The 27,898-nt window shown below is 38.4% G+C and overlaps 1 protein-coding gene across 3 annotated transcripts; it reads right to left on the bottom strand.

Moving 5' to 3' along the window:
• Positions 1-98: 98 nt before the first annotated feature.
• On the bottom strand, positions 99-23,251 carry LBR (lamin B receptor). 3 transcript variants are annotated; one of them, XM_077149126.1, is made up of 14 exons: positions 23,142-23,251; positions 18,783-18,960; positions 16,946-17,149; positions 14,720-14,803; positions 14,274-14,466; positions 13,001-13,197; positions 11,001-11,055; positions 7,954-8,145; positions 7,420-7,523; positions 6,429-6,554; positions 4,627-4,795; positions 3,053-3,133; positions 2,842-2,964; positions 99-2,080 (listed from the first exon to the last, which is right to left on the bottom strand). In XM_077149126.1, exons 2-14 carry the CDS (start codon positions 18,945-18,947, stop codon positions 1,920-1,922), a joined length of 1,854 nt encoding a protein of 617 aa, XP_077005241.1. In that variant the 5' UTR covers positions 18,948-18,960; positions 23,142-23,251; the 3' UTR covers positions 99-1,919. The 3 variants fall into 3 exon arrangements, with proteins under 3 accessions (XP_077005241.1, XP_077005242.1, XP_077005243.1); XM_077149127.1 differs by lacking the exon at positions 23,142-23,251 and adding an exon at positions 22,836-23,071; XM_077149128.1 differs by lacking the exon at positions 23,142-23,251 and adding an exon at positions 22,836-22,921 and having other exon boundaries at positions 18,783-18,956.
• Between the last annotated feature and the right edge of the window lie 4,647 nt (positions 23,252-27,898).

The raw sequence follows: 27,898 nt of genomic DNA, 5'->3' as shown, positions 1-27,898 counted from the left end.
GCGATTGAGGGGTGCATAATCTAAGGGCTCCTGTCTTGTTCCCAATATCCCCAGAGTTCCAGGCAAGAAAAATGAAGCTTAAAGCGATCACAGTAACATCTTTTAATTTTCAACTTTATTTCAAACTTAAAATTTCATTATAAAACTTCTACTTATCAAATAAACATGTCAAAAACAAAATAAAAAACAAGCTCATATTATCCAAAAATTGCAGGACTGTGATAGTAACAGGCTCTTCATTACCAGGGAAATAATTAAGTGTCCTTCTTCTTCCCTGAAAGATCCCTTGTTGATCTAGTACAGAATATGCTGGGATACCACTTTCTGATGCCAGAAGAAAAACATAAAGAACTGCCTGCATATACCACTACTAATAAAACACTGTCATTTCACCAGAACAATGGTTAAAGGCTATAGGCTGCCAGAATGCTAAGGTAAACCTATTTCATGATCACATTAACATATGCTAAATTACAGACACTTCAAATTGCAGTGTGGAATGAACACTGCATATCTAAATGGCTAATTTAGATTTTATAATTATATCTAATATAAAATGTATTAATTAAAACCCAACATACACACTATATTTATTAGATCCCCCTATGTATAATATACTGAGAACAATTTAACTTTTAAAACAAAAGTTTTGTGAATCTGATACTGTTTCATTACAAGACAATTAATAAATGAGACTATATCAACTTCACTGGAATTTAATGGCTAAAGCTAACTTATACACACATATCAAACTAAAGAGAGAAGCTAATCTGAACTATTTCCTTGAATTGTTTTTAAATGAATAGACTTCTAAAGATGAACAGAACACTCCTTTACAGGGGTAAAGTTTTTAAATATTAAGGATATACAAAATACAGTATAAACTGCATGAACTAAACAGTAGCAAAAACATGTTTAATTTAAAAAGTCAAAAACATAGAAAAATATTAGCCTGAAGTGGCAAATTTTCAAATACCAATCTGTGTAAAAATGTTTAAATAGTGACGCTACTCCAAAAATATATATTTATTCTATTTGCAACAGTTTTATAAAGGCAAACAAACACCTGCAATTGAGGTAGCAATGCCAAATTCTTCTGGATTAAGAAAAATATCCTTCCTATGTTTTAATAGCATCTTCTATACAATATTAAATGAATTCTAATTGCTTCAAAATTTTTAATTCACACATGTATTACTTTACAGAACTTAAAATACTGAAATTTTTTTTGTTAAAAGACACTTAGCCTTGACAATTATCTCACATTCAAAATACTGTACAGAAAAATCTGAAGTCACCATATATATTACATAAAAGTAAGCTATGTATTTACATTTTCAAAAGCAGTTTTAGAAGTTGAAGTTTAACCAACTGCTAAATGGTCCCTTTTAAGCAATGTCTGCTAATACTCTCTTTTCACATACAGCATTTAAATAAATAGGACCAGTTTTCACTTTCAAATCATGTAACTAGCAAATGATTTAATTAAAGGGAAATAAACAAAAATTCAATCTTCTTAATGCAGTACAAACAAATGTACTTTAAAAGTGTTTTCGTTGCAGGAAAACAGACAAAAAAATCAAAATTTGAAAAGTAAATCTAAAACTATAAATATTTAAAGTATTCTTTTCAGTGCATTTCTAGTAAGTGTCTTTTGTTTTCGGATTTTTAAGGACTGAAAATTTCCTGTTAAAATGGAAATTTTAACATCTTTACATTTTTATGTTGTTATAATAAAAATAAACATGGCTATATTAAAAAGACTTAGTACTTGGCTCTCCAATTCTGATTCAAAAAGCACTAGAAAGCATACAGATCCTGTCAGTGCAACAGAAGGTTTATCTGGGATTTTTTGTTTTTGTTTTTGCAAATGGAAGCTAAAATTTGCAATGGCATTTAAAAAATAGACTTGATGTAAACTAGTAAACATATGGAAATATGCGGTATGGCACACGCTGACAGTACTTTTCCCAAGCCAGGCCGTACTTCTTCTTACAATGGTGCTCATCACGAGCTTCTCGGTGGACAAGCAACGTGGTGAAATAAATCACATAGAAATAAGGCAGAATGTGATTAAAACCTGTGGGTAATAATATTAAGTAGTATCAGATATTTTTATTAACACTACATAATAATGTTTTTCCCACTTTTACCAAAATCCTCCAAAATGAACTTCATTTTCTTCATTAATGGGGAAAACAACTAAACTTTGTCATAGAATCCCACTGGTATGTGGCTTAAAATAGTATTTGAATAAAATCTATTCAGAGGACCGATTTACCCATTATAACAATTCATCACAATCCTAACATCTGTACTCAAAAGTAAGGCAAATATCTCCATTTCTTCTCCGCCTACCCTCAGTGAAGAAAAACTGCCATTCACCAAAGCTCTGTGGGGTGAAAGAGAACAGGGAGCACTGCTGAATGTGGACCAAACTACCAGAACACTTGCAAGGGTGCCACAGAAAACAAAAAATTAAAATAATTTCTTCTCTTCTTAATCAGTTTTTCAGAATCTATTCTGTGTACACTGAGTCACAAACAAAAAAGCTAAATAATTTCCATATGAAATGCTTATAAAGTTAGGGATAGTGGGTAAACTGTTAGAGAAAAGCTATTGGCCAGTTTTAAATTTTAGAAATTTAAAGTAAAACTTCAACTTCTCTGAATTCCTAATTCCCCTCAGAAGCTGGGTAAATGATGTGTTGCATATAAGAAAACAGCTCCCAGATCAAGAGGACCTTGATACAAAGACTTACACTGACCCTGCATCCCAACAAAGGACACACCCATCCTGCAGGGGCTGAAGCACAAACCAAGACTCTTCTTAAACACTTACCGCATGGGAGGGACCAAGCCAGGGCCATAATGAGGTCACCCAAGTAATTAGGGTGGCGGACAAAGCCCCACCATCCAGAAACTAGAAGGTTTTTTCCCGTTGAAGTATGAATGGTTTTTAAATCTATATTTAAAAATATATATATACATTTTAGTCTTTAAGCAAACAGAAATATGAACTCTTTATGTGACAGATACAAATCAATACTTACGGGCAAGCTTTGGGTCAGTAGGATTTTTCCGGAATGCATTTTTCTGAGAATTCGCACATCGGAAGATAACATATCCAAAAACTGTAATATTAAAAATACATATTTATATATATATATGTTAATAATTTAGATATAATATTTAAAATCATCTGTAATTTCATTTAAAGATTATTTCTATTCTCTGAGGAAATTTCCAAACCAAAGAATAGTCTTATATCTCACAAACAATTCAAACTCTCAATTCCAGAATGTCAAATGATAACTACCCTGAAATCTATCACACTGTGTTCAGCATCCACCTTTGGAATAACATGAAGGCAAAAATATATAGTTACATGAATAAAATCTAAGACAGCCCATATTACAATAAAATAATGTAATCAAAATTATGTGATATTTCATCTGCTGGTTATAGTACTACTGACACTTATTAATAAAATAGTTTAGAATTAATAATACAATATCTTGTACATAAATATATGCTGAATTCCATTATAAGCGTACAAGTTGATAGCTTTATTCAAGTTTCAAAATTAATAGGCCTAATACACCACCATCAACTATCATATAGTCAAATCCTCAATAAAGTGGAAGAAAATAATTCCATTCCCTATTTTTAGTAAAATTTTTCCCGCTTTTACCAAATATATACTTTTGTGACTAACACACAGCTGTGGTTGATGTGGATAATGGAACCAATGATAAAACTAAATCCTAACATTAACCAACAGCGTGAATTTCTTCTTCTACAAGGGATACCAACTAGTAGCAAAACCAGCTGTATCTGAAGTTCAGTGCTAATTCTCCCTTCCCACTCTCTGAGGGAGCTGTATAATAAACTGTAATGACAAAAGGATAAAGAAAACCCATCCTGAAGCTAATCCACCATCAACCTTAGCTTCAAACTGCACTCTTCACTTTTTCCCAAACATGTCTCAAATTTCCCCACCCTTGCTTAAGTTTTTCTTCTATCAAAATTATGTATCTCCTCATCCCACTGAGGATTACCCACTGAAATTCCAAGTTCAGATCAAATACGTCCTCCAATAAGTTTACACTGATATTCCCCAGAAAAAAGTTCTGTAACCTTAAACTCCATTATGTTTAGTCTAGAAATTCCTCTTGGAATACTCATTCATATGCCTTGTGCCATAATTATTTGAATGCCTTATTTCTCTATTGAATTGTAAGCTGTATGAAGTCAAAGCCAAGCTTTCTTTTTGAAGGTGCCTAGCAGAAAGCAGACACTCAACAGAGAAGTTGAATCATTGCTAAAACAATTATATTTACATTTTAAATTAATTTATTAATTTAAATTAAATTTATTAAATATAAAAACAGATTGGTTTGTTAATACTACCTGAGTAGAGAGCTACTACCTGAGTATGAAGCATCTATTTTTTTGGTGAGACACAAAATCTTTTTTATTATTCATCTATCACAAAGTAGCTCAATCTTGAGCTAATTACAGTCGTTTAAAAGGACATGTTATAAACAGGTAGGCTATCAGAGAGCATAAGAGGTTCAGTTCAGTACATAACACCTAATATACAGAGAATGGAATTAACACTCACGTTTCAGAGCAATAATCAGAGAAGCAACTGGCCAAGACAAGTCATTTGGATGACTGACTAAATAAAAGGCTTGGAAGCTGTAGATAAATGGAACCCACACTAGATCTCCAAAAGCCAGCATAAATCCAAATCCATCGTGGATAATGTCCATGGTGGTCAATAATGCTTCCTGTGAAGGCACAGGGAAGGGGGAAAAAAAAAAGAAAAAGTTTGAGGGAAAAAACTTTGAAGCTTATTCAAGTATTCAAATAAAGTACTGGTTCTTATATTGTCAATGTACAAAGGTCTAGGAGACGGTACAACAATCAAAATTTCTTAAAAGTTTTTTTAACAAGGAATCTTGGCAGCATGTATATCACACTAAGCGACTGTGAGGCTCCACTGCCTGTCACTCCACACTCTTGACTCTAAGAGACTGAAATAAGAGATCTCCAAACTGCCTTTTAGGCCTCCAGGCCTTTGCCCAGGCTTCTCCCTCTGCCCCCCGCCCCGACCATGCCATCTTTCTTGACCCATCCCTATAAAACATGGGTACTTCTCAGATGCTGCCTCCCCATTCGCATGCTGTTAAAGCAAGTGTGTTATCGTACTGTAGCTTTCTAAGTCATTCTCCTTCCATTAGCCTCTAAAAGACAGGGGCCATATGTTCCACTTTTGTCATCCCAGTACTGAGCACAGTGCCCACCATGGAGTAAAAGTGTTCAAACTATGCTGCTGAAAGAATAATGTTTGCCAACTCCCCTTCAAGTCCATGCACACTAACCTAACCTCTCATCAATGAAAATTTGGCTTTTCTATAATTTTTCCACAGAAGAAAATAAGCTACCTGGCAACACGGCTAGCTGACTGCTTCAATTCTCACTGTAAATTAATAAAAGTGCATTACCCTCACGTGGACTTGGTTAGCATGAGCAAGAAGGTTCCTAAACTAGATCACCTCTAAGCATGCAAAAATGAAGGCCAGACACTGGAATGCAGTGACACTACCAGAAGGCCTGGCCTGAGAGTATCCTTCAAACTTTAGTGGGTACCAATGATACATAAAAATTAGAAAAGTATAAGCTCTACTAAAAAATCATACAAAATTCTATGTTAAAAAAAACGAGAGATACCTCAACTTATTCAAAGAGCTTTTTTTTTCCTAGAAAGCAAAAAGGGTATGGAACACAAAAACAGAGGTCATAAAACCTAGGCCCTTAGGTTCACACTCATTATATTTAAACAAGTCAAGACCTTCACCAGGCTTCAAGCAATAAAAAAGCAGTGATGATTTTCAATATATGAGAAAACTGGCTTCCTCAAAATATCATAATTTCTGATTTTACAGTCATCTGATTAGAGCTGCATTTTGCATTTTGAAAACATCAAAAAATAAAACTTTCTCCATTATTTAAGAAGTTGCTACTTCTTGGCAAACCAATAACACCACCTAATTTGATGATAATTTGTCCATCCAATTTTATGTCATGTAATAGCTGAGAACATGAATTTTATTTATATGACTAGGTCCACAAAACCAAAGACCCACAGATCTTAAACATTTAAATATTTATTTACTTAGCATCTAAAAGAGAAGCTGATGTACATGAAAGTATTCACAAATTCCTCAAAACTGGTCATAGTCACCATGTGTGCTGGCCAAATGCTTTACATGGACAGTTTCACTTAATCCTCACAACAGCCCTGTGAGGTGGTTTGTGTTACTTTCACTTTGTATATAAGAAGCTAAGGCTCAGAGATCAGTCACCCACCCACACTCAAATCTGTCTGACTCTAAGGCCTCTGCTCATAAAATTAATTACCTCATTCCAAAGAGCATCCACCACATATAATAGCTGGAAGCTGTTAACCAAAACCATTGCTAAGGATGGAGCATTGCGGCTCTGTAGTTTCATCTCAGCCAAAAGCATCACCAAGTTAATAAGCACCTGAAAATGAAAGAGGAAAGAGTGATCTCGAGGTAATCTCCCTAGAGATACTCAACAACTACAAAGGGAAAGACAGTAACTTCACAGCTGAGAAACCTGGCAGAAACCACCTTAACCAGAGAAACACCACCAGTAATAAGAAACATCAACATCATGGAACCCTTGATGCAATGCAGCCCTTGAAAGGGTCATAATATCATTTCTGTGGTATTCTTGCCAAAACTGCTTAACATCACTCCAGTCATGAGAAAATACTTGACTAACCTAAATTGAGAGATGCTCTACCAATAACTGACCAATACTTTTCAAAAGCGTCAAGGTCATGAAAGACAAGGAAAGACTAAGGAACTATTGCTGACTACAGAGGAAGTGGGACGAGGAATATGAGGGAACAATTTGCTCTATTTTGTAACTTTCCCATATCTAAAATTAGTTCAAAAGATTTTATCTTAAAAAAAGGGAAAAAAGGGTGCATGAGTGGTTCAGTGGGAGAATGCTTGCCTTTACATGCGAGATACCCAGGTTTGATTCCCAGACCATGCACCGCACCCAAAAAAAAGGGAAGAAAAGACATTTTTTCCTTAAATGAATTAATCTATACTATTACTTTCCTACATAAATATAAGCTGATATAATCAAAATGAAACAAACCCAAACTCCTTAATTTTTAATAATCAATAATGGCATCTCAAATTTCTGGATTATATTTATAATAAGAAAATACTCTGTTTAAAGTAGATTTATGGAAACTCTGATTATGCCTAAAAATATACTGTGTACTGCTTAGCATAAACCTGTCTACATTTCTAAATGTAAGACTAATTTGTACTACTGATTAAAATTAGAAAAAAAAAAAAGAACTTACCCACCCAATCAATCCAGGGCGCAATTCACAAAAGTATTTGAGATCAAACGTACCAATTCGTGGATTTAATTCTCGACCAATGAAGAAATCATAGATGGCATTTCCTGAGGAGGGAAAAAATTTTACCACAACAGTAATTCCAAACCAATCATGAGGCTTAAAAACTATACTGTTGTCTACTCCAGGGGTGACAATTCACTTGCCCCAGAAGCCTGATGCATAGCCTGGGGAGGGCAGTGGCCTGAACAGGAGATGGCTGGGGCTAGAGGGGATCTAGGGCTAGCTAGTCTACTGAAAGGGCAGCTGCTTTCAAGTTACTAAAATGATTTATTGTTAAACGACTAAAATATGAAAAGAATAGGAAAGTATAAAGAAAAGTTAAAGGTCTGTTTTCCTTTAAATTTATTTTTCCTTAAATTTTTCATCTTTTTATTTTTTCTTGTTCTCTTCATCTCCCAAAAATGAACTCTATACAACTCCGGAAACAGCTGACAGGGGCTCTGGGATGCCACTACCCGTTTTAACACTGCTCACCAGAACTGGCAGGCGACAATTCATCCCTGGGAACTTTCAAAGACCGTGCATAGAGGTAAATGCTCAGGACTAAAGAGAAAACAACAGCTGCAAGTGCAAACTGAAGGAAATGACTGTACACATAATAAAGCTCTATGCCCCAGAAGACAGATGCTCCAATGAGTGCAGATGTCAGGATAAAAGCATAGAATCCTTAAAAAGAAAAAGAAAAAAATTCATGTTAACAGAAGTCATACGAGATTTATACCATTATGAAACAATATTATTTTAAATTAATGTAGTAATTTCATTATTCGGGCCAAATATACACAAATCTGCAAATATCTAAATGTCCCTGAGACATAATCTTCAATGTAGATACCGCATCTCTCATACAATTTTTCAGATATTTTAATAAACTTAAACTATACTTTTTTATTGTGAAAGTCATTATTTCTTTAAATCAAGGGAAAGCAGAAAGGGAATGCATAGAAACTTACTGTTAAAAAAGCTAAAAGGAACCTCAGAAATCACATAATTCAAACTCCCAAGCCCAAAGTCAAATGGCTAATTAGCAACAGAGCTTGGCCAAACACATTTAAAAGTTTAATGCCATATGGTGATACTGTGGACCACTGACTGTACACTTTGGATGATTACACAGTATATAATTATATCCCATAAATCAATAAAATTACATTAAATAAAAAAAGTCTAATGTCATTACCTAATAGTAGGACAATCTTGGTAGCTATGACATTTTAAATATTTATACTTGAACTAACTTGTTTAATAATGATTTTTAAAGATTCTAGTCACATTCTATACACTTCAAGACCCCACCCTCAAAGCAGAGGCCACAAGACAAATGCCTCCCAAGGCCAGGCAGGAAAACTGAGTATCACGGTTAGTGGAAGACATGCAGTAGGTACTGCTGCGCCTAGACACACACTCAATTCCAAATTAGAAAGCACCTTGCAAGGCCCCACAGGAGGAACTCTTGTACCATGCTAGCGCACCTGGCACTAACGAACAAATACAGAAAGAGCCATCAGCGGACTGGCTGCTTTTCCTTTTGGCTAAAGAAACAGTTTTGCTTTCAGGAGCTGAGAGCTGCAAGAGCTGTTTTCCAATAATGGCATCAAAATTTTTTTGAACAAAGAGTCAAACAGAGAAAAAAACATAGCTATTATTTATACGAATTCTAAAATAAAAGTTTTATAAAGTACAATGATCATCTCTAATTTATTATTAAATCCACATTTCTCATGTATCAGGTTTACTCCCAAAGACTACGCTACCTACAACTTCTTTACCTTTTAAAAATAATCATTTACATTTCACAAAATTTATGAATATTAAAGAAAGTTAATAGTAGATAAAGCAGTCTTTTGGTCTCTAGCCTATGTGGACTAAAATTTATCATTCAAAATTTCTTAGGTATCTCTAATTTATAAGGTAAAATCTCATAAAAATAAGTCTCTTATTAGAACCATAGTAACTATATGAGGAAATTTTTTAAATAAAGGACTAAGCAACTAATCCAGTTACTCTTCTACTCTAACAGCCCCACGTACAAATACTTTGCTCAATCTCTGACCATACAATATCCCTCCTCCACAGGGATACCAAAAAATAAAACAAGATTACTTTCAAAAGACAGGAAATGGTACCCTAAAGAGAAACCTGCAAAACACTAATATCAAGAGACATGATGGCAAAAAATAAACAACTCGCCTCTCCTCAGACAGCCTGTCAATTGTACTGCTGCTGTACCCAACAACAGCGAGGAAATGTGTCAAAGACCCTAAATCTTGTTCCATCAGCTAAGGAATTTGGTAAAAGCAAATGAAAAATCTGACAGGTTAAGCATCCACCATGGGTCAGGCACTGAGCTGGATTAGATGCTTTACATGCTTAGCACTAAAAGGCACAAAGTGTCTATAGACACTTTATATAATATAATATTTTTTGCCTACCTTTTACAGCCCAGTAGAATGATTTCAGAGAGAGTGGGTGCTAGATAAATTATTGAACAAAAGATATTACAAAGTTAAAAAGAAAAGTAAGAATTGATAAGATAAAAAGGCCAAGATTAAAATTTATAATTTAATTCCCAAGAAACAGAAATAAACTCTACTCAATCTAGTAAAATGAAAATGTGCTTAACATAGCTACAATGTAGATGTAGTTCTTAAAAGCAAGTTAAGTATACTTTATCAAAATTTCTAAATGGCTGGGTTGGACTGATCCTCTCAGCAAATACACCGCCCACAGGAGGTGTCCGATCAAGAGGAAGCAATGTCAATGTTGGCTTATTTCTTGCGATTCTGTTATCTACTCACTGAGCACATGAGGGCTGCTTTGTAGGTGCCCAGCAAACTTCCTGGCACCAAAAGCACCATAAGTGAACACAATCGAGTCCCAGGCCATGAAGCTCCACACTAGTGAGGGGAGCCCACACTGAACACAAATATATTTATGTCAGGAAGGGATAACAGCCACAGAGAAAAATAAATCAAACTAAGGGACAGAAAGTGACCTGAACGCTTCTCTGAAGAGAAAATGTTTGAGAAGAGACACGACAGAGGTGAAGAAGCCAGCCATCAAACATTAGGGGGAACGTTTTCCAGGCACTGAGAAGAGAGAGTATGACACATATTCAAGAGGCAGCCCAGAGGCCAACGGGCTGGAACACGGTGAGCAAGGCTGAGAGTGGGCAGTTGAGGACAGCAGTGACCAGGATGCCCCATCAGCACAGGTTTTCTTGACCACAGAAGTGACTCCAATGATCAAACATGAACACAGAAATTATTTCAAATAATGATAAATGCTATTAAGAAAATATAATAGGATAATGGGAAAGAGTGACCGAGGAGGTTATATTTCTTTACATGGCAACATTTTTACATCTTGGATGTAAGTGTATGCAGCTTATTTGCATACCCTTCCAATTACTAAGAGATCATTTATTTATTCCTCTGGTGTAATCAGCATTAACAGTTTCAATATAACACTCAAAATTTTAAGCTAGCATCAATCCAAGTCCTTAAAAAAAAAATAATCACCATTTAATCTATACTTGAGTCGTCTTCCATTAACAAGAGGCGTTCCTTCTACAACCTTAAAAGAAAAAATTAAAAATTAAAAAAAAACATAATACTTTACCATCCTTTATATGTGCATCTTCTAATATCACTTAAATTTCAACATGCCCCAAAAAGAGGATCATTCTTTAGGAAATTTTGTAACATGCTTTAAGAGCCTTAATGGCAAACCCTTTGATGAAGCAATTCCACACTCAATAATTTCTCATAAACCTAGTTATCACTTCTCAGTGTACTGAAACAATTGCAATATTCCATCTTACCCCTCCCCCAACTCAGCATCCTGTTTCACCACAAGACTAAATGTGCTTTAAATACCTTTATATCTAGTCAATCTCTAGCTCAGAAATCTTCCATAGCTTCCCACTGCACACAAACGGGAGTACAAATTCCTTGGTTTTACATTCCCAGGGTCCTTTTCAATCAGGTTCTACCCCATGTATCTGAAATTCAATTTTACATCCTGGGTCCTTCCAGTCTCATATGGTCCATGTGCTGTTTAAAGATCGGTATTCATATACTTAGCTTGCTCTGCTATTTAAACATCTACACTCATCCAGTTATTTAGTCATTTCATGTTTTGTGAGTACTTCATGGATTTGGGCCATTTCATCTCATTTGGAATTATCCACAGGTTTTAGCACAGTGATTCATATTAAAAAAATACTCAAGAAATACACAACTTGGGTACACAAGTGATTCAGTGATAGAATCACTATCACTGCCATGCAGGAGCTCTGGGTTCGATTCCCAGCCATGAGTCCCCACCCTCATACCCCTCAAAAAGAAATTCACAATTTGAACTGAGTGACTTAAAATTAAAGGTCCACTTGCCCAATAGAAGACAAATTTTACTCCCCAAAATAACTATCCAGAAATGTAATAATTCATTTTAAAACTGTAAAATACTCATGGTTGCATCTGTCTTGGGCTAAAACTACTTTATCTTTTGATTACTATGAAAGAGAACCCAGGATGGGAAATGTAAAACCTATGGAGATCATAGGATTAGCAAAACCCCGCAGGCAAATTTCAGATGATCTTTATCTAGTAAAGGTGTCTAGTGAATACTGAGTTAAGCTTTATTCTGTGACTATATTTAATCACCAAAGCTGCTTTTCCTAATCAATATCTTGTTTGAACTGAATTAATCTGAGTTTGTGATTTTGACTGTAAAGCCGCATCCTAAAAATGCCTGAAGGTCTATCTCACAAAAATCCTTACTACAGCCAACGTTATGGTGAGATGCCAAAGTACTTAAAATATACAGTGTTATCCTCCTCTCACTGGCATTTGCCAACTCCTAGTAAAAATGATCCTTTTGTTTACAGACAGTTGGCAAATTTGTTAAGGCCTAAGAGTAAGATCTTTAAATAAATTATTTATTGCTTAGGAATCTTATGTTACTTTAAATATATCCAGGAAAATTATTCCACTGAAAGAAGAAAAAACTACACTAAGCAACAGAAACAATTTTAAGAATATGGCATGAGTTTATAAAGAACATAAAATTTTCTTTTGACAACAAACTTCTGTAAGGGATGAAAATTAGAAGCTCTCATGATTGAACAAAAAAAGTTAGAAATACAATATGAAGTCCATTTGAGCTCAGCATCTTATCTATTGATAATTTAAATCTTGCACCTGAAATGACCTATATTAAGAAAAAAAACTTTTTCCCCTGGAACCTCTACCATTAGTCAGGCTATTTTGCAAAATACCGTGAGATTCTTAACTTCAGCATTTTAGACAGCTCTGCCATACTAACTTACAAAACAGCTTATTCTTTTCTATTTGGTTTGGAAAGTTACACAAGAAAGCCCAATCCGATTTTTAAAGTTTGGTAGCTATGACAGCTTAGGACAGCTCCTAACCTTAAAACAACTGTACACTTAAGTCTATAAACATGGGAGGGGGGAGGAAAATCCCACAATAATATCCCTTTACTAACAAAAACTTACCTTTCCAATTGGCAGTAAGTAGAACAGAGCTTGAAGAAAAAACCAGAGAAAATAGATTCCCAATATTCTGGTTTCCCATAAATCATATAAAGCTGGCAAAGGAGGAGGAAAATTCAGAAGACTGGGGTCTCTCTGTTTACACATCAACAGCAACAGGAAGAGGAAAACAGGCAGGCCGAGCATGATGAGAAATGTACCTGCAACAATTAATGAACATTCAAGGCTCAAATTTTAATTCAGCTTAATGTTTTAAAGAATTATCTGTTTTTCCAAGGTCAGAACTCAAGTGTGGCTAAGCTGTATGACCAATTTCTAATCTATCATCAACAAATCCTCATCTCTATCTATCAGCTCCACTGCGGAAGCAACCATGGGCATTAAAGTGCTAAGGGGAACAGCTACATCCCGCTTTAGAAGCCAAGCCCTAAAATGTTAAAATTCAACATCTAGAAAAGTAAAACTGTTGAAACTCCAGACAAACTGGAGATCAGAACATCTAAAAATTATGAGTCTAATCTTAAAATGAAAAAAACTTAGCATTTCTAAGTTTCTAACAACTGAAATAGTATCAAGTCATATCACATTCACATAGCACCTGCACAAGTTGTAAGTGATGAGGATGAACACAATCTTTAACAGCAACTAGCCAGAGTTATACCTTACAAAATGCAAAGCAATTAAGTCATGCGGATGTTGAACAATTTGGCCAAAAAGCATTTTTCTTTTATTAGCTTATAAAATTTCACCAGCCCCACTCACTTAATAATACCAAATTTGAACACTTCAGATCTTTGACTCCCCTTAACAGCCCACCCGGCAGGGAGAGTAGACACCATGACCCTATGTTATATATGCAGCTTATTCCCAATGCAATTGCCTAAGCCAGGCCCTAGTCCTCTCAGGTCTGATTATCAGCAGATTTCCCTGTGCTTAATCATTTACTATTTTTCATATATATATGAAGGATATATATATATATATATATATATGACTGTCTAATTGACCTTCCTTTCATCACTTCTTTGCACTTCTCTGCTCAAAATCTATTTAGGTTGCCAAAAGTTTTAAACATAGCCACACTGGCATCCTGTCTAGTCCATGGAATAGAAAGGCCCCCCTCAGATCTTTGCACTTGCTGTCTCCCAGATTTTCACTGGGCTCATTATCTGGCTCACATCAGATTTATTCACAGAAAGGTCTTTCTTGTCTATCTTACAGCAACTACCATAAATTCACCCCACCTGCCCTCCCGAACCATGGTTCTAATGCCTACCAGGTACTCCTCCAAACTCTAAATTCTTCGTCTGAGTGGCTGTCACTTCAAAGGTTCTCAGTGATGCAGGTCCTTTTGTAATGATTTTTTCTTCCTTAGAATCTATCTCTTTAAATTTGATCTCTTCTCTTCTTGGACGAAGGCTATGCTGTGTTGACATATAACTACTTTCTTGTGGAAACTGTAGTTCTTCCTAATTAAAAAAATAAAAATACTAAATATCTGTAGCCAACAATCATCACTAATGCTACCACATTAAGTAATTCAGCACCTCAATATAGCTATTTACTATAAGAATAAATTTAAATTACATTCAATCTAAACAACTTAAGGATAGAAGTTAACAGAAGATTGTAAGAAACTACTATGACTTTTAATGTGTTTCATTAAGGGAAGTCACTTTAACAAAGGAAAACACTACCTGAGGTGAACATGAATGCTCGTACCTGCACATTTTTGTGGGGTGTGTCGTTCCTCTCTATGCGCTCAGGCTCCCCATTGTATCTGCTGATGCTATTTCCAAAGGACTTCTAAATCGCAGAATATAAAATACTTTAACCGTAAGAACTATAACTTATCAGAAGGGAACATGGCAGCAAATATTTACCCCCTTGAAATAAAGATTTCCACAGAATGTCATTAGGCCTACTATGTGAAAACTGAAAAGGGATAAATTGACTAGAATCTCTCAATCTACAAAAGACTGGATCTTACAGGAGAGATTTCTCTATAAGATCTTTTATCTTTTAAATGTGATTTCTGAACTGAACGTTACAATGTTATAATTCCATTGTTCAAAAACACTCTTTAATAATATTTACCATTAGAGGCAGATAAAGTAAAACTTGGTAAATCTATTCATTAAAAAGAGGAAAAGACTTTCTATGCCCCAAAGCAGGCAATAATGGGAAGTTTAGAAATAGTGGGTACTAATGGAATTTTACTAATAACTTAGAAACAGCCAATTTCTGAAATTCATGCTGCCTGGTTTTCATTTAACTTCAAATTTTCCCTTCCTACATCTCTTCTCTCAACTCCAACTATTTCCTTGAATACATATTCTCTTCAAACAGTGGAAGGAATTTTCTCTCTGAATGAACATGGGAAATACTTTAGCTTGCAACAGATTTTTCAGACAATATAGACTGAAATTTGTCACTCTTCTCCTTTATAAGTCACTGACATAATGCTTATTATAAAACAACAGAAGAAAAACAAATTCAGAGCACAAGTATATCCTTTGGGGGCCAGCTGAGAGAACAGCACTAATATTAAGTTATAGTTTAAAGCAAGGTCTTAACTGAGCAGTGATAACATTCAACATAAACTTACATTTACTAAAGTACCTATGAGCCATTTAGCAGCTTCATTTAACTTTCAGCTTTTCAAATGTCCAGTATATATGCCATAGATTACTATGGCAACCACAAATGCAATCCTGTAATGCAGGAAACCACTTGTCATGCTCAACTTCATGTGTCAACTTGGCCAGGTGGTAATGCCCAGCCAGTTGTCTGGCCGGGCAGGCACAGGTATGTCTGTTGCTATAAGGACATTCAATGGACTTAAATCATGATCACACTGGCAGTATCCACAGCTGACTGCATTTACAATCATCTACGGGAAGTATCTGCTGCAATGAGTGATACTTAATCTAATCACTGGAAGGCTTTTAAGGAGGACTCAGAAGAGACAATCACTCTTCCTGCTTCAACCAGTCAGCCTCTCCTGAGAGCTGATTGAGGACCTTCATTGGAGCTGCCAGCTCGCAGTCTGCCCTACAGACCTTGGACTCTACATCCCCATAGATATGTGAGACTCTTCTATAAATTTTATATTTACAGATATCTCCTACTTATTTTGTTTCTCTAGAGAACCCTAGCTAATACATCACCCATTATATTAAATGAATAAATATATGGTGACAGGATGCACACACAGAGAGGCAAAAAATTATTATTAGGAGTCAAAAAAAATGATGTTCAAAGCTATATGCAGCTCATATGCATCACATTATGCTTAATTCCACAGTGTATACATGGTGGTCCTTGGCATCTCCTGCTGAGGAGAAAAGCCACTATGTGGCTCTTGGGTCACCCGGTTACACTTAAAAATATAATCATCACAAAATGCTAAAAATAAAAGTGTAACAGAAAGTAGCATGCAGCACCTGTTCCTGAGTCACCTAACTGATGAAGGCTAACCGAGAGCTACTAATAGATAAAAATGTTTAAACTCAACAGTAATTACCAAATAAAACAGTGAGTTGAAAATCTTTGGCAACCACATTGGTTAAAAGAAGAATGAAGAAATGGGTATTTCTACATTACCGATACTGATATAAACTTTCTCAAAGCAATTTGGCAATATGTATCAAAAGCATCAAATCTGCTCTAGTCATCTGATCAGTTCCACTTATAAGAATGCATCCTAAGGAAGCAATCAGATATTGTATAAGATTATTTGTTTACAACAGGGAAAATTTAGAAAGAAAACAATAAAGAAAGCAGACTTTTAAACTTACAACTATGTAATTTATGGTGCAATGACATTTTTAGGTTAACTGCAAATAATCTGAGTAAGTATGTAAATAAAAAGGAAGACTGTGACAATTCACTTTTTTAGACAGACAAAATACTATTTTTGGGTAAAGAGCTCCAAAATACAAATACCAAAACTAGTGGAGTCAATTTAACTTCCAATATTTCCTTCCTTGCTTCCTTAATGTCCGCCTGGTGGGAAGCAGAGGCAGATCGGCGGGAAGTTTTGGGTGGCCGACCAGGGGATCCGGAGCGTGACCGTGACCGACTCCCTCGGCGTCTGGAGGGAGAACTTGAAGAAGAGCCACTTTTTCTTTGCCTAAAGGAAGTTAAAGGCTAAGGGGAGAGAATGAGGCAAAAAACATTACTATAAATCATAAATATGCACAGGCAGACCCAAACTAGTAGAGGATGCAGTAATGGCTACCATTAACTCTAGAACCATCACTGGAAATCATGGGATCTGAGAATTGATCAGATGAGGCCAATGAAAAATGCTAGAATAATAATCCTTCTCTCAAGAGTCAAACACAGCCTTTCTGCTCCTAATTCTCTTTCAAGGGTACATCAATGAAATGAACATATCTAAGCCAATTTGCTGTATATTTGTCAATAAGTTATACAAAAAGCGTTACAATTCACACTGATAAAAACTAAGACAGGCCAAAAAAGATTAGCACACACAAAAAATTAGACCCCTAGAGTCACTCTAAACAGAACACACCAGCAGATCTTGAAAACAAAGTAGAAATTTTGATGCTTAGCAATGCTTTACCTTGCCCTTGTGGGCTACATATCATCCCACCCTGCAGCTACCGGTGATCTAATCAGGGACCACAAACTACACTCCAGGCCAAAGCCTGCCCAGAAGCCTGTTTTTATATAGCCCGCAAATGATACACATTTGGTTGCAAACAAAAATCAAAAGAACAATATGTTGTGGCACATGAAATTCAAATTTCAATGTCCACAAATAAAGTTTTACTGAAACACAGCCATGTCCATTCAGTTACATATTGCCTTGGACTGCCTGCAGTAGAGACCAGATGATCCACAAAACTAAAATAGTTACTATCTGTCCCCTTTACTCAAAGTGTGCCAACCTGTTTTCGATCACTTAGCATATACCCCACAGTCTACCAGTCCAAGAACTATGTTACAGATCCATAAATTAAGTACTAAAATTGAGAACAGATATTTAGAAAATTTTTTAGCATTTGACAAAGTAATTTTATACCTGCTGAATCTGATGATAAAAATTGAGCGCTCTTTATTTTGTATGTCTTTTTTTTTTTCATTTTTTATGGTATTTCACCTAAGTCTTTTATACATGATGGATCAGATATTTTAAAAAGACAGGCCTTCACCAGATAGGTTGAGAAGCCCTGGGTTAAAGTCAAATCTAATTCAATTACTGTCACTCCCCTGAGAGTTCAGGATAACTGCTCATTCTGATCAGTATTCAGGATGAAGCCCAAATGCCTGAGCAGGGAATTTAAGCCCCTCCAGTCTAGCCCCCCAGACCCTCATAGCTGGCAGCCACCCACCTCATTCTTCCATCCCTGGCTGCCTGTATCCCTCCTCAACTTACGCAGCCCCAGGCATGTGAGACTTCCTCCCTCAGCACTTAACTCTTCTGGAATACCTTCCTGAAACCCACTGCCCTTCCCAACTCTCCATGAGCTGCAACACCATCCACTGCAAACTTCAATCATAGACCCCGTATTAAATCCAGGGAAATGGTGCATGTTAAGTGTCTGTCTACCCATTAGACTAAGAGCTCCTTGGGGGCCCTATGCCTCATCTGTATATTCCCAGAGCTAAAAATCAGTGTCTGACCCACAGCAGCAGCTCAACCCTGTGCCTCCAGGTGGAACCAGAACGGAAACCACCCTGAGCTTAAAAACCATCCCTATAGTTATTTCTGGCTTATTACAAACATACTCTGGTAAACCAAAGGAGCTCTTACCTTGATATCATTCTCCTTCAGTTCAAGTTCGGTTCCATCTTTGTATTTCACAGTGTAAAGCTGGGAGTTGCTGTCATGGCTCAGAATTTCTACCTCATAATAAAGTGAACTTCCAGGCCATCGACCTCTCACCACTTCACCATTGGCAAATTTCCTACTTGGCATTTTCTAAATCTGTCTGAACAGTTTTGAAGAACAAAATTTGGAGTCAGTACATACAGACCTTAGTCTATTTTCACAAGTTGACTGCTAAGATATTACTTTAAAAAATTCTTAACTGGTCAAGATTTTAGGGCAAAAATGGACTCTGGAGGAGAAGGTACACAAGCACTTAAAACTGAAGCTTGAAAATATTACTGTTTTGTCCAAGGATATAAAACAAACAGCACGAAATGGCAGCATTAGCACAATACAGAGTTTACTTTTTCTGCTCTATCACATCTCATTGGAATTGCTTTATAGAGGAGTTAGCCAATGTGATACATGTAAGTGACACTAAGTATTAATTATTACAACGTATTATTGGCACTAAATGGTTTGTACTGTGCAAAATGCTACCTACACACAGTGACCACATTTCTTGTTAAGTCAAAAATCAAGGTAAGGGTAGTTCAATAGTATAATTCTCGTCTGTCATGCGGGGGACCCAGGTTTGATTCCTAGCCCATGCACTTCCCAAAACAGACAAACCAACAAAAAACAAACAAAAATTCAACAAATGGTGCTGCAATAACAGGATACACATATGGAAAAAGAATGAAATGTGACCCCTGCCATACAGCACATAATCAAACAAAACAAAAATCAGGGTACAGTCTTATAAAAGTTTAAAAATGCACTTATACATTCAACAAATTACCTCTTCAGGAGAAACTCTATGAAATAGACTGGGAAAAACCAGATATGTATATTTAACCTGCCAATAGGGGAACTATAACTTCAAATCTACAATGAATAGCAAATTTGAGATTCTTTCCTAAAGCTTTCAGTTCTTATAGCTAAGGTCCCAAATGCATTTACCAAGTAACTGCCTACCTAGGCCTGCACATAACTGACCTCATCCCACCTCCTGACTCTCTCCCAAGTCTATGGCAGACATCAATAACAACCATAACATTTTTTTCACTGAACCAAAAAGGCCCAAGAAGCCTTTAAAGCAGCACTCCAAGAAGCCACAAGCAATCTGCAGGAATGTGTGCCCACGTGAACCCTGTTTACCACCCTTTTTCAGATATCAGCAGATTGCTGGGTGCTTCCAGCTCCTAAGTAACAATGTTTCTTCCTCCACCGACCAGTAGATTACAGTGCCTCTGAGGTTCTCCCATGCCAACTTAACTAGCTGGAGCCTCCTCTAAGAAGCAGAGAATATGGTAGAAATGTACTGTCTTTAAGCCACTTTTATTTTGCCAACTAAGTAACTTGCTGATATATCATCTAAAAACATACATTTCTCACTCACTGCTGTGAAGAGGTGACTATAGAATAATAACATTTAAGAAAAACTTTTGAAGACTCTGTGTGGTTAAGAAAGGAGAAAGTTACATTTCCCACCTCCCATTTCCAAGACAGTCTTTTCTGCACTGTTAATCACCTGAGAACAAACTTAACAAGCACAACTTGTTTAGACAGATGGTAGATTTGTACTTGAAAGAAAACACACCTACTTATCTGGCAATTAGAGGATGTCAGTCAATTTACACATTAGGTAAAAGATACTGCATTCTTCCAACACCAAGGAGAAAGCATCACTGGGGTAATAAATGGGGGAGGTGGGGAGGAAGAGGCAGAGCTCTGGGGACTAAACAGACCTGGCTGAGGAGTCACCTGAGAGGCACTTGTGAAGCAGGGGACAGTGGGCACATCAAGCTTTGGGGGAGGGACACAAAAAGGGAAGATGACAACAGCAAGTTTGGCCTATTTCAACATTTAGCTCAGAGCCTTCACATACTGAGAAAGAAGAAGTAAATGTTCCCTCCTCTCTTCTCTTCTTCTCCCTTCTCTTCCCTGAGCCCTCCAAATCAAACCACTGTTATTAGTACTAGTTCTCCTACATTGGCCAACCAGGGTTTAGAAAAGCTAATCTGGAAAAGTATCACATCTTTCTTCATGAAGATGCCTTTCAAGTTTCACACAACTCTTTACAAACTTTTATAGCGGCCCCTTCCGAACTTTAAGGCTACCCACATTTTAGAAACACCCTTGAACAGATTCTGTATCTTTTTAAAATTTTATTTATTGGCATTTTTCTGTTGCACATATCACATACCACATACACAATATCTATGCAATACTGACACAGGTCAATGTCAAAAAGATTTTTCTGTTTACCCAGTTAAAATATTTTGGGCTAAACAAATTAAGACATTTGGTGGATATATGTTAGCTCTCTATGCTTTATTTTAAAAAAAGATTTAAGAGTTGGGGCTATATCTTTCATGTGGTGGTTGAAAAATTAAATTAAAAAAGCAAAAACAAGTAAAAATACAACCAGCACTGTCCTTAGGAAACCATCATCTTATAAACTAATGTTCCAAAAGATGAAGTCACCAACTTATACGCATCTCCACTTTGCACAAGATCCACACACAACTGTCAAGTGTGATAATACAGTGCAATCACATCATATCATCTCCCACAGAAGTAAATTAGTCAGGACAGGACCCAAAAAGCCCTACAGCATTTTCACATGTCATTATGATCTCATCCAAGGGAGTCAAGATATGTAAGAACCTTCCCTTGGAATATTTTAACCAAAGGTGTTTGTAAAGAAAAATTCTGTTTACTGAATACAATCTTCTCATTCCCCACCAGCAATGGAAATATTGGGACCCTCAGGCTTTTCTCTATTAAGCCACATGCTTGCTAACTTCAGGGGCAACTGGCACAGAAATCCTCATACATTTCTGGAACGCTTGCACATTGTGCCTTCTATCTGTTACTACTTAACAACATAACAAAAGTTTCTGTTGCTATTCTCTGCTGATCACAGAGTTACAAGGGTCTCTGGTCATCTGCCTTCCACTTTTCTATATTAGTCTGAATATGGTAGTGGAAGGGAAGTGCAAATGAACCTTTGCCTACCTCCCTTTAACACCTGGGCCGAAGAGAGGTCTACACTAGGCAGAATGCAAACAGGAACCCCAGGCCTTGCCCTGGACCCCTCCTACATTAAGGCCAAAGAAATGCCACCCTCCCTGCATTTCTAAGGCAAGATGCCTTGACTTTCCCTTACAAACACCTGAAGGCAACGTGCAGCGCCTCATTTGCCTCCTACCCAACTCTTTCCCAGACAGCGCTCAACAACAAGACTTAAACTAGACTTGTTTGTTTTCCAGCACCCGGTCTAAATCAGGAAACCTGCTCTCTTCTCTGCGCCCCGATCCTCTCCTTCACAGCAGTTACTACAATTTTGTAGTTACAGGTTTACGCACTAGGCTGTAAGTCTTGGAGGCCTCTGGCCAGACCTCTGTCTGGGTCGCCCGGCCGGGATCCCGGACAAAGCCTCGCGCAGCGGGTCAGCACCGAGGCTGCGCCCGTGGTCGCCACGCGCTGCCCAGCGTTTCTACTGTGCCACTCCTGGCTAGGCCGATCTTTTTTGGTGAAGCGCTAGGAACAAGACCTTCTGATATCAAATGTATAGTAAGTGCCCCTTGCGTTCATTATGAAGAATACATAATAAATAAAGACTTTTAAGTGAAAAACGCAGGATGGAGCCAAAGCAGGAACACGGAAAGCTGCCTATATATCCGTTTTATATGAGTGTACGGAAATACCAGGCAAGAAAAATCTACACATCCAAGTGCGGGGCCCTACCGTTCGCAGAGACCACTAAGGACGGCGACAGCCAGGAGGAATTTTAAGTCTCAACTTCTGCATCCCACTTTTTGTCCCGCAAGCTGGCTCTCCTCGTTTCCCTCCACGACATTGAGGACCCTCCAAACCTCCCCCTTATCTGTCAAAACGGGGCGCCGAAAAGCTGCGGGGACCGGCTCGGCCGGGAGGGGACAAAGGGCCGGGGACCCACAGACCAACCCCCCCGCGACATCATCTTACATCAACGCGGCTCGTCCAAAATGGAGGGAAACGTCCGCGATTTAAAACTGGCAGCTGCATTTCCGCAACAGGTCACCAAGCGGGCGGGGCGGGTCGGGCCTCCGCAGCCTCCGCCCGGACCGACCAGACCGGAAGGGGGAAGTGGGCGAGGTCGCGGCCAGGCCGAGAGCGGGGGTCTCCAGCCCACCCATCAGCGCCAGGACCAGGGAGACCGCCCCGCGGGCCTGCCCCCGCCCCCCTCCAAGGCTGCGCTGCGGAGAGCGGGGTGGGGGCCCACACCACGGGGAGCGGGGCGGGGGCGCTCACCTGCGCGGGGCCCCTCCGAGAGCACGATCGCCTTCGGGAGAATCGCCGAGCAACCCAGCGGCGGTTCCGCGCGCGCGACTCCACCCGGCCGCGCTCTGGCGCTCTGGCGCCCCGCGGCCCCGCGGCCCCGCGGCCCGGGCGCGCGCCGCGCCGCCCCGCCCCGCCCCGCCCCTCTGGCGGGCCGCCCAGGGCTCCCATAGGCCCCACAGGCTTTTGAATCGCCCCCAGCGCAGGCGATTGGCCGCGCGCTGTGGCGTGTCCGTCCCGCCCCGCCCGCGCAGAGGCCGCAGAGTCCCCCGCGGAGCCCTGCTGCGTTAGGCCACCGCCGGTCCCGAGCTTATCGCGGCTCTGCAGCAGACCGAGCGCGGCTCCCCCCCTTTTGCTCCCCGCCCTCGCCGTGGCCTCTGGCGATGAGCAGCGGAGGACTGGGGGGTTCGAGGTGGCTCGGCGAAAGAGGTAATAAAAAGCTATAAAGAAAATTCACACAGTGATCATTAAAGACCCACCATCCAAGCCAGAAGACGCTTCTTGCTGAAGCACGACTAGTACTCTCCTTGGCGGGTTCGGGTTGAGATCCTCCGGAGCAGCAGCGGCCCCGCAGGCCACCCGGATTCTTTGTCCCGGGGATCGATGCGTCTCGGTTGAAGAAAACCTCACCCAGGCCGCAGGCGGGTGGGCGGAGAGCGAAGGATGTCCGTGAGTTCCCTCAGGTGGGCGGCCCTCCACCACCGGTTTTGTGGAGCGGGGAATTGTTTTTAAGGGACGGACCTACCAAGAAATGAGAAAACTACTCGAAACCTATGTGGCATGGAACAGGAAATTCTACCCCTAATTCACCATGCCCTCCATCCTCAAGTCTGGTGTTGGCTGACCCGGAAAATGCTGAATCATATTGTTAACTCCAAATCTGTTATGGATCCTTTTTTCCACCAAGTTATCATAATTGGTTAGTTGATTTCCTTCCTTTGAGGTCGAGAGTTGAAAGCAGTCCATTGAAGTTCCCTATTTTGCAGTGTGGTTTTAATCAAAGTATTTCCTAACTCCTTATTTCTATTTTAGAAGCACTTACGCTTTAAAATTTTTAAAATATAATTTTAAATATAATTTTAAAATTATATAGAGTCCCCTTTTTCACCCAGTTCTAACTACAAAACACCCAAGGTTATTATTTCAAAAACAAACAAACAAAAGCTAATACATTAAGGTTTCTCAGTTCATGAGAGCGTTTCCTGAGGACAAGTTGGGAAAGGACGGTGGAAGACCAGTGGGTATATGGAGTAGGGCGGGAACTACAGAGGGAAGGAAGTGGGGAGGTTGAGGCATACTGAATTCTGTTCATCTTCCTGTTTGCTTAAGAATTTTAACTCAGTAGCTCCCTGAGCGGAGCTAAGACTCTGGAAAAGACCCCAGGGGTAAGTAATGATCCGTGAGCGTTGCCGGTCACCCTGGGCATTTGTTGCTGGCTGCAGGATTGAACCATCTCTTTCAGGAAACAAGTCTAGGTAAAAATTCAAGCGGCATGAAGAAATCAGTTGGAATCACTTGGTAACCTTTTAGAGGAACAAACTTTTATAGGCCAGAAACAGTAGAAAGCCTTCATTCATAAAGTAGTATTACCCCCGAGAGTCATGTGATAAAACTATATTTCTGATGCTGTTTGATCTGAATAGTTTGTTTACCCAGAAATGGAGTTCATGATTTACATGATGAATTATTCATCTTAATAACAATTTTTTCATTTTTATTTGACACCCACATATATATATTTGAACCACTTACTCACCTACCCCCTACACACACACACACAGTTTTCCCTTAATATTTATATCAGGCAGCAAAGGGGCAACTATTTGAATAAATTGATCCCTGTACTCTGCTATCCACACCTAAATGGAGGAACTTAAGGGGTGGGGCATGTATATGTCAACAAGTTGATGAAACAGAAAGAAATGAGGAAGCAGGATCTGGTGTATTAACTCTACCATTTATTAAGTTCTTACTTACAAGAACCCATGTGCTCTAAGTACTTCATGCATTTTAACTTATTCAACTCTCAACAACAGTCACCTAAGAGAAATACTTGATAGGTGAAAATGCTGAGGAGGCACAGTAAGGGTAAATAACCCGAGGGAGTCGGGTTCCAGTGTCTACACCAAACTATAGACTCAAACTGATTAACAAAGTACAGAGCTCTCAGAGGGCCACCCATCAGCATCATCTGGGAGCTTACTAGAAATGCGAATTCTCAGACCCACCTAATGCCTACTAAATCTGAAACTCTAGGGTGGGGCCAGCCTTCTCACCTTTAATAAGCCCTCTGGAATATCCTGTTATCAGCAGGTTCAAATTTGAGAATTCCTGGCAAAGCAAAAGGTGGTGGTTATATTAATGATTTATTTTTCTTTAAAGTTTTTTGTCTGAGGTTTTAAACCACTTAATTGTAATAGAAGGAAATACCCAAAAGCCACTCCAAGTGGCTGAGATTAGGGTCCAGAACTGATGGCCCCACAGAAGAGACTGGCAGAGAGGCAGGGATGGAGAGGTCTCAGAGATGGGCTGAGTGCCAAAGCAGCCTCCCCTTGCCATGTCTGTCAAGGCAAATGGCTGTACCACGAGGTTCATATTTGTCTGCTCTGGCAAAGAGCACTTTGTTTTTTGAAAATTCTTCATATACCAAAATTAATTAATTTCAAAGGAAATTAATTTGGTTGTTATTTTAAGAGAATTAATTAAGAGTAAATAAGGCTTAAACAGGATGAGAACCCTGAGACTCGGAAAGTTGGCTCAAGGCATAATTCAGTAAAGCCATGCTTCAAATCCAGGTCTTTTGGACTCCAAAATGCATGATTTTCCATCATAGGACCCAGAGCAGGCACCAGCCTTAGCAGGAAGGTCAACTGCGTAAGCAATGTCACCTTGATTTACATCCCTTCATGCCACACTATTGAGGAGGTCCAAAAGAGGAGCAGAATTTACTAGATTGTAATGAAAACAGATCTGTGTTCCTTGTGTTCACAGCACTTGGCACATGATAGTTAACTATTTGTGGAATTAATTGGTTGATTTCTTGATTGAGTGATTGATTGATTTAGTAGGGGAGAGAATGAATTGAGACCATTGTAAACTTGACCTGTTACATAGAAGGACGCAGTGAGAAGACAAACCTGGCTGCAGTAGTTTGATGTCCCATAATAAGAAAGATCTATAAGAACAATGTTAAAGTTCTATCATCAAAAAGCCTCTGGGACCAAATATGGAATGTTCATATGTTAAGAATGTTTGTGTTGTATGTTCATTGGTTTTATTAATAAAAACTTAAATAAAAAAAATTTTTAAAAAGCCTCTGGGAGAAATATATAATTTAATTATATCAGAAGATTCTGCTGCCTTATCTGAGTGGCTCAGAGTGCAGCATTTGAGGCCATGTGAATTCTGGTTCCTCTTGGAGCCCTGTTTCTACCAAGTTCTATAAGTTCTGATTTCCTCATCTGTAAAATGAGAATAATCAAGTACTTAACTCTACCAGGTAAGTGTGATAATTAAATACAGTTACACATCTAATGGATTTAGCACAGTGCTTGTCGATCACTTAATAAATGTTAGAAGTACAGCACGTAATAACTCAGCACAATTTTATTTTAAGTTCATTAAATCATTTTTAATCCATTGCAAATAAATTAAAGGATGTTTTCAGTATCATATGTGTCAGTACATTTTAAGACATTTGTTGGTTTTTTTCTAAGTATTTAAATCCTTTGAACCCTCCTGTAGTGCATGTTTAAACATAAAACTGTCTTCAGTCTTTTCATCTACACTATTTTAATTGAAAAAAATATTGTTCTGGTTTGCTAGCTGCCAGAATGCAATATACCAGAAATAGAATGGCTTGTAAAAAGGGGAATTTAATAAGTTGCTAGTTTACAGTTCTAAGGCCAAGAAAATGTCCTAATTACAAGTCTATAGAAATGTCCAATCAAAGGCATCCAACCAGGGAAAGATACCTTGGTTCAAGAAAGCCGATGAAGTTCAGGGTTTCTCTCTCTCTCTCTAGTGAGAAGGCACATGGTGAACACAGTCAGGGCTTCTCTCTCAGCTGGAAGGGCACATGGTGAACATGGGTCATCTGCTAGCTTTCCCTCCTGGCTTCTGGTTTCATTAAGCTCCCCAGGAGGCATTTTCCTTCTTCATCTCCAAAGATCGCTGGCTCGTGGACCCTCTGCTTCGTGGTGCTGCAGCATTCTCTGCTCTCTCTGAATCTCTTTTCTCCAAAGTGTTTCCTCTTTTATAGGACTCCAGAAACTTATCAAGACCTACCCGAATGGGTGGAGACATGTTGTCACCTAATCCAGCTTAACAATCACTCTTGATTAAATCACATCTCCAGGGAGATGATCTGATTACAATTTCAAACATACAGTATTAAATAGGGATTATTATGCTTTTATGAAGTGGGATTTAGATTAAAACATTGCGTTTCTAAGGGACATACATCCTTTCAAACCACCACAAATATATAGCCCATTGGGCTGCTTTTAAAGATCTTTTGAATGTGCAGGGAGTAATTGCTATTCAAATTTATCTTGTTTTTAACATTTGCTGATTAACAACTTTTTAAAATATTAGCCTAAAGTTTGTTTGGGTGTGTTAGGGGTCTTGAAATCTTTGCAGAAAAACTTCAAATTCCTTAGCATGACATACGAGAAACACTTTACCAAAAAAAAAGGCCTTAATGGAACTTTGCCATGCTTAGCTGCTTC

The sequence above is a fragment of the Tamandua tetradactyla genome, chromosome 2, assembly GCF_023851605.1.
Source record: "Tamandua tetradactyla isolate mTamTet1 chromosome 2, mTamTet1.pri, whole genome shotgun sequence".
In the NCBI taxonomy this organism is placed as follows: domain Eukaryota; kingdom Metazoa; phylum Chordata; class Mammalia; order Pilosa; family Myrmecophagidae; genus Tamandua; species Tamandua tetradactyla.
This window is presented reverse-complemented; position numbering and strand designations above follow the sequence as displayed.

What these genes read in the sequence shown, in the direction of transcription:
- LBR (XM_077149126.1), bottom strand. Translation starts at nt 18,947, where the DNA reads ATGCCAAGTAGGAAATTTGCCAATGGTGAAGTGGTGAGAGGTCGATGG. An exon ending in AATTGACTCCACTAGTTTTG is followed by an intron (nt 14,804 to 16,945) that starts GTATTTGTATTT and finishes TCTGCGATTTAG; the next exon opens with AAGTCCTTTGGAAATAGCAT. An exon ending in AGAGTTTGGAGGAGTACCTG is followed by an intron (nt 13,198 to 14,273) that starts GTAGGCATTAGA and finishes TAATTGTTGCAG; the next exon opens with GTACATTTCTCATCATGCTC.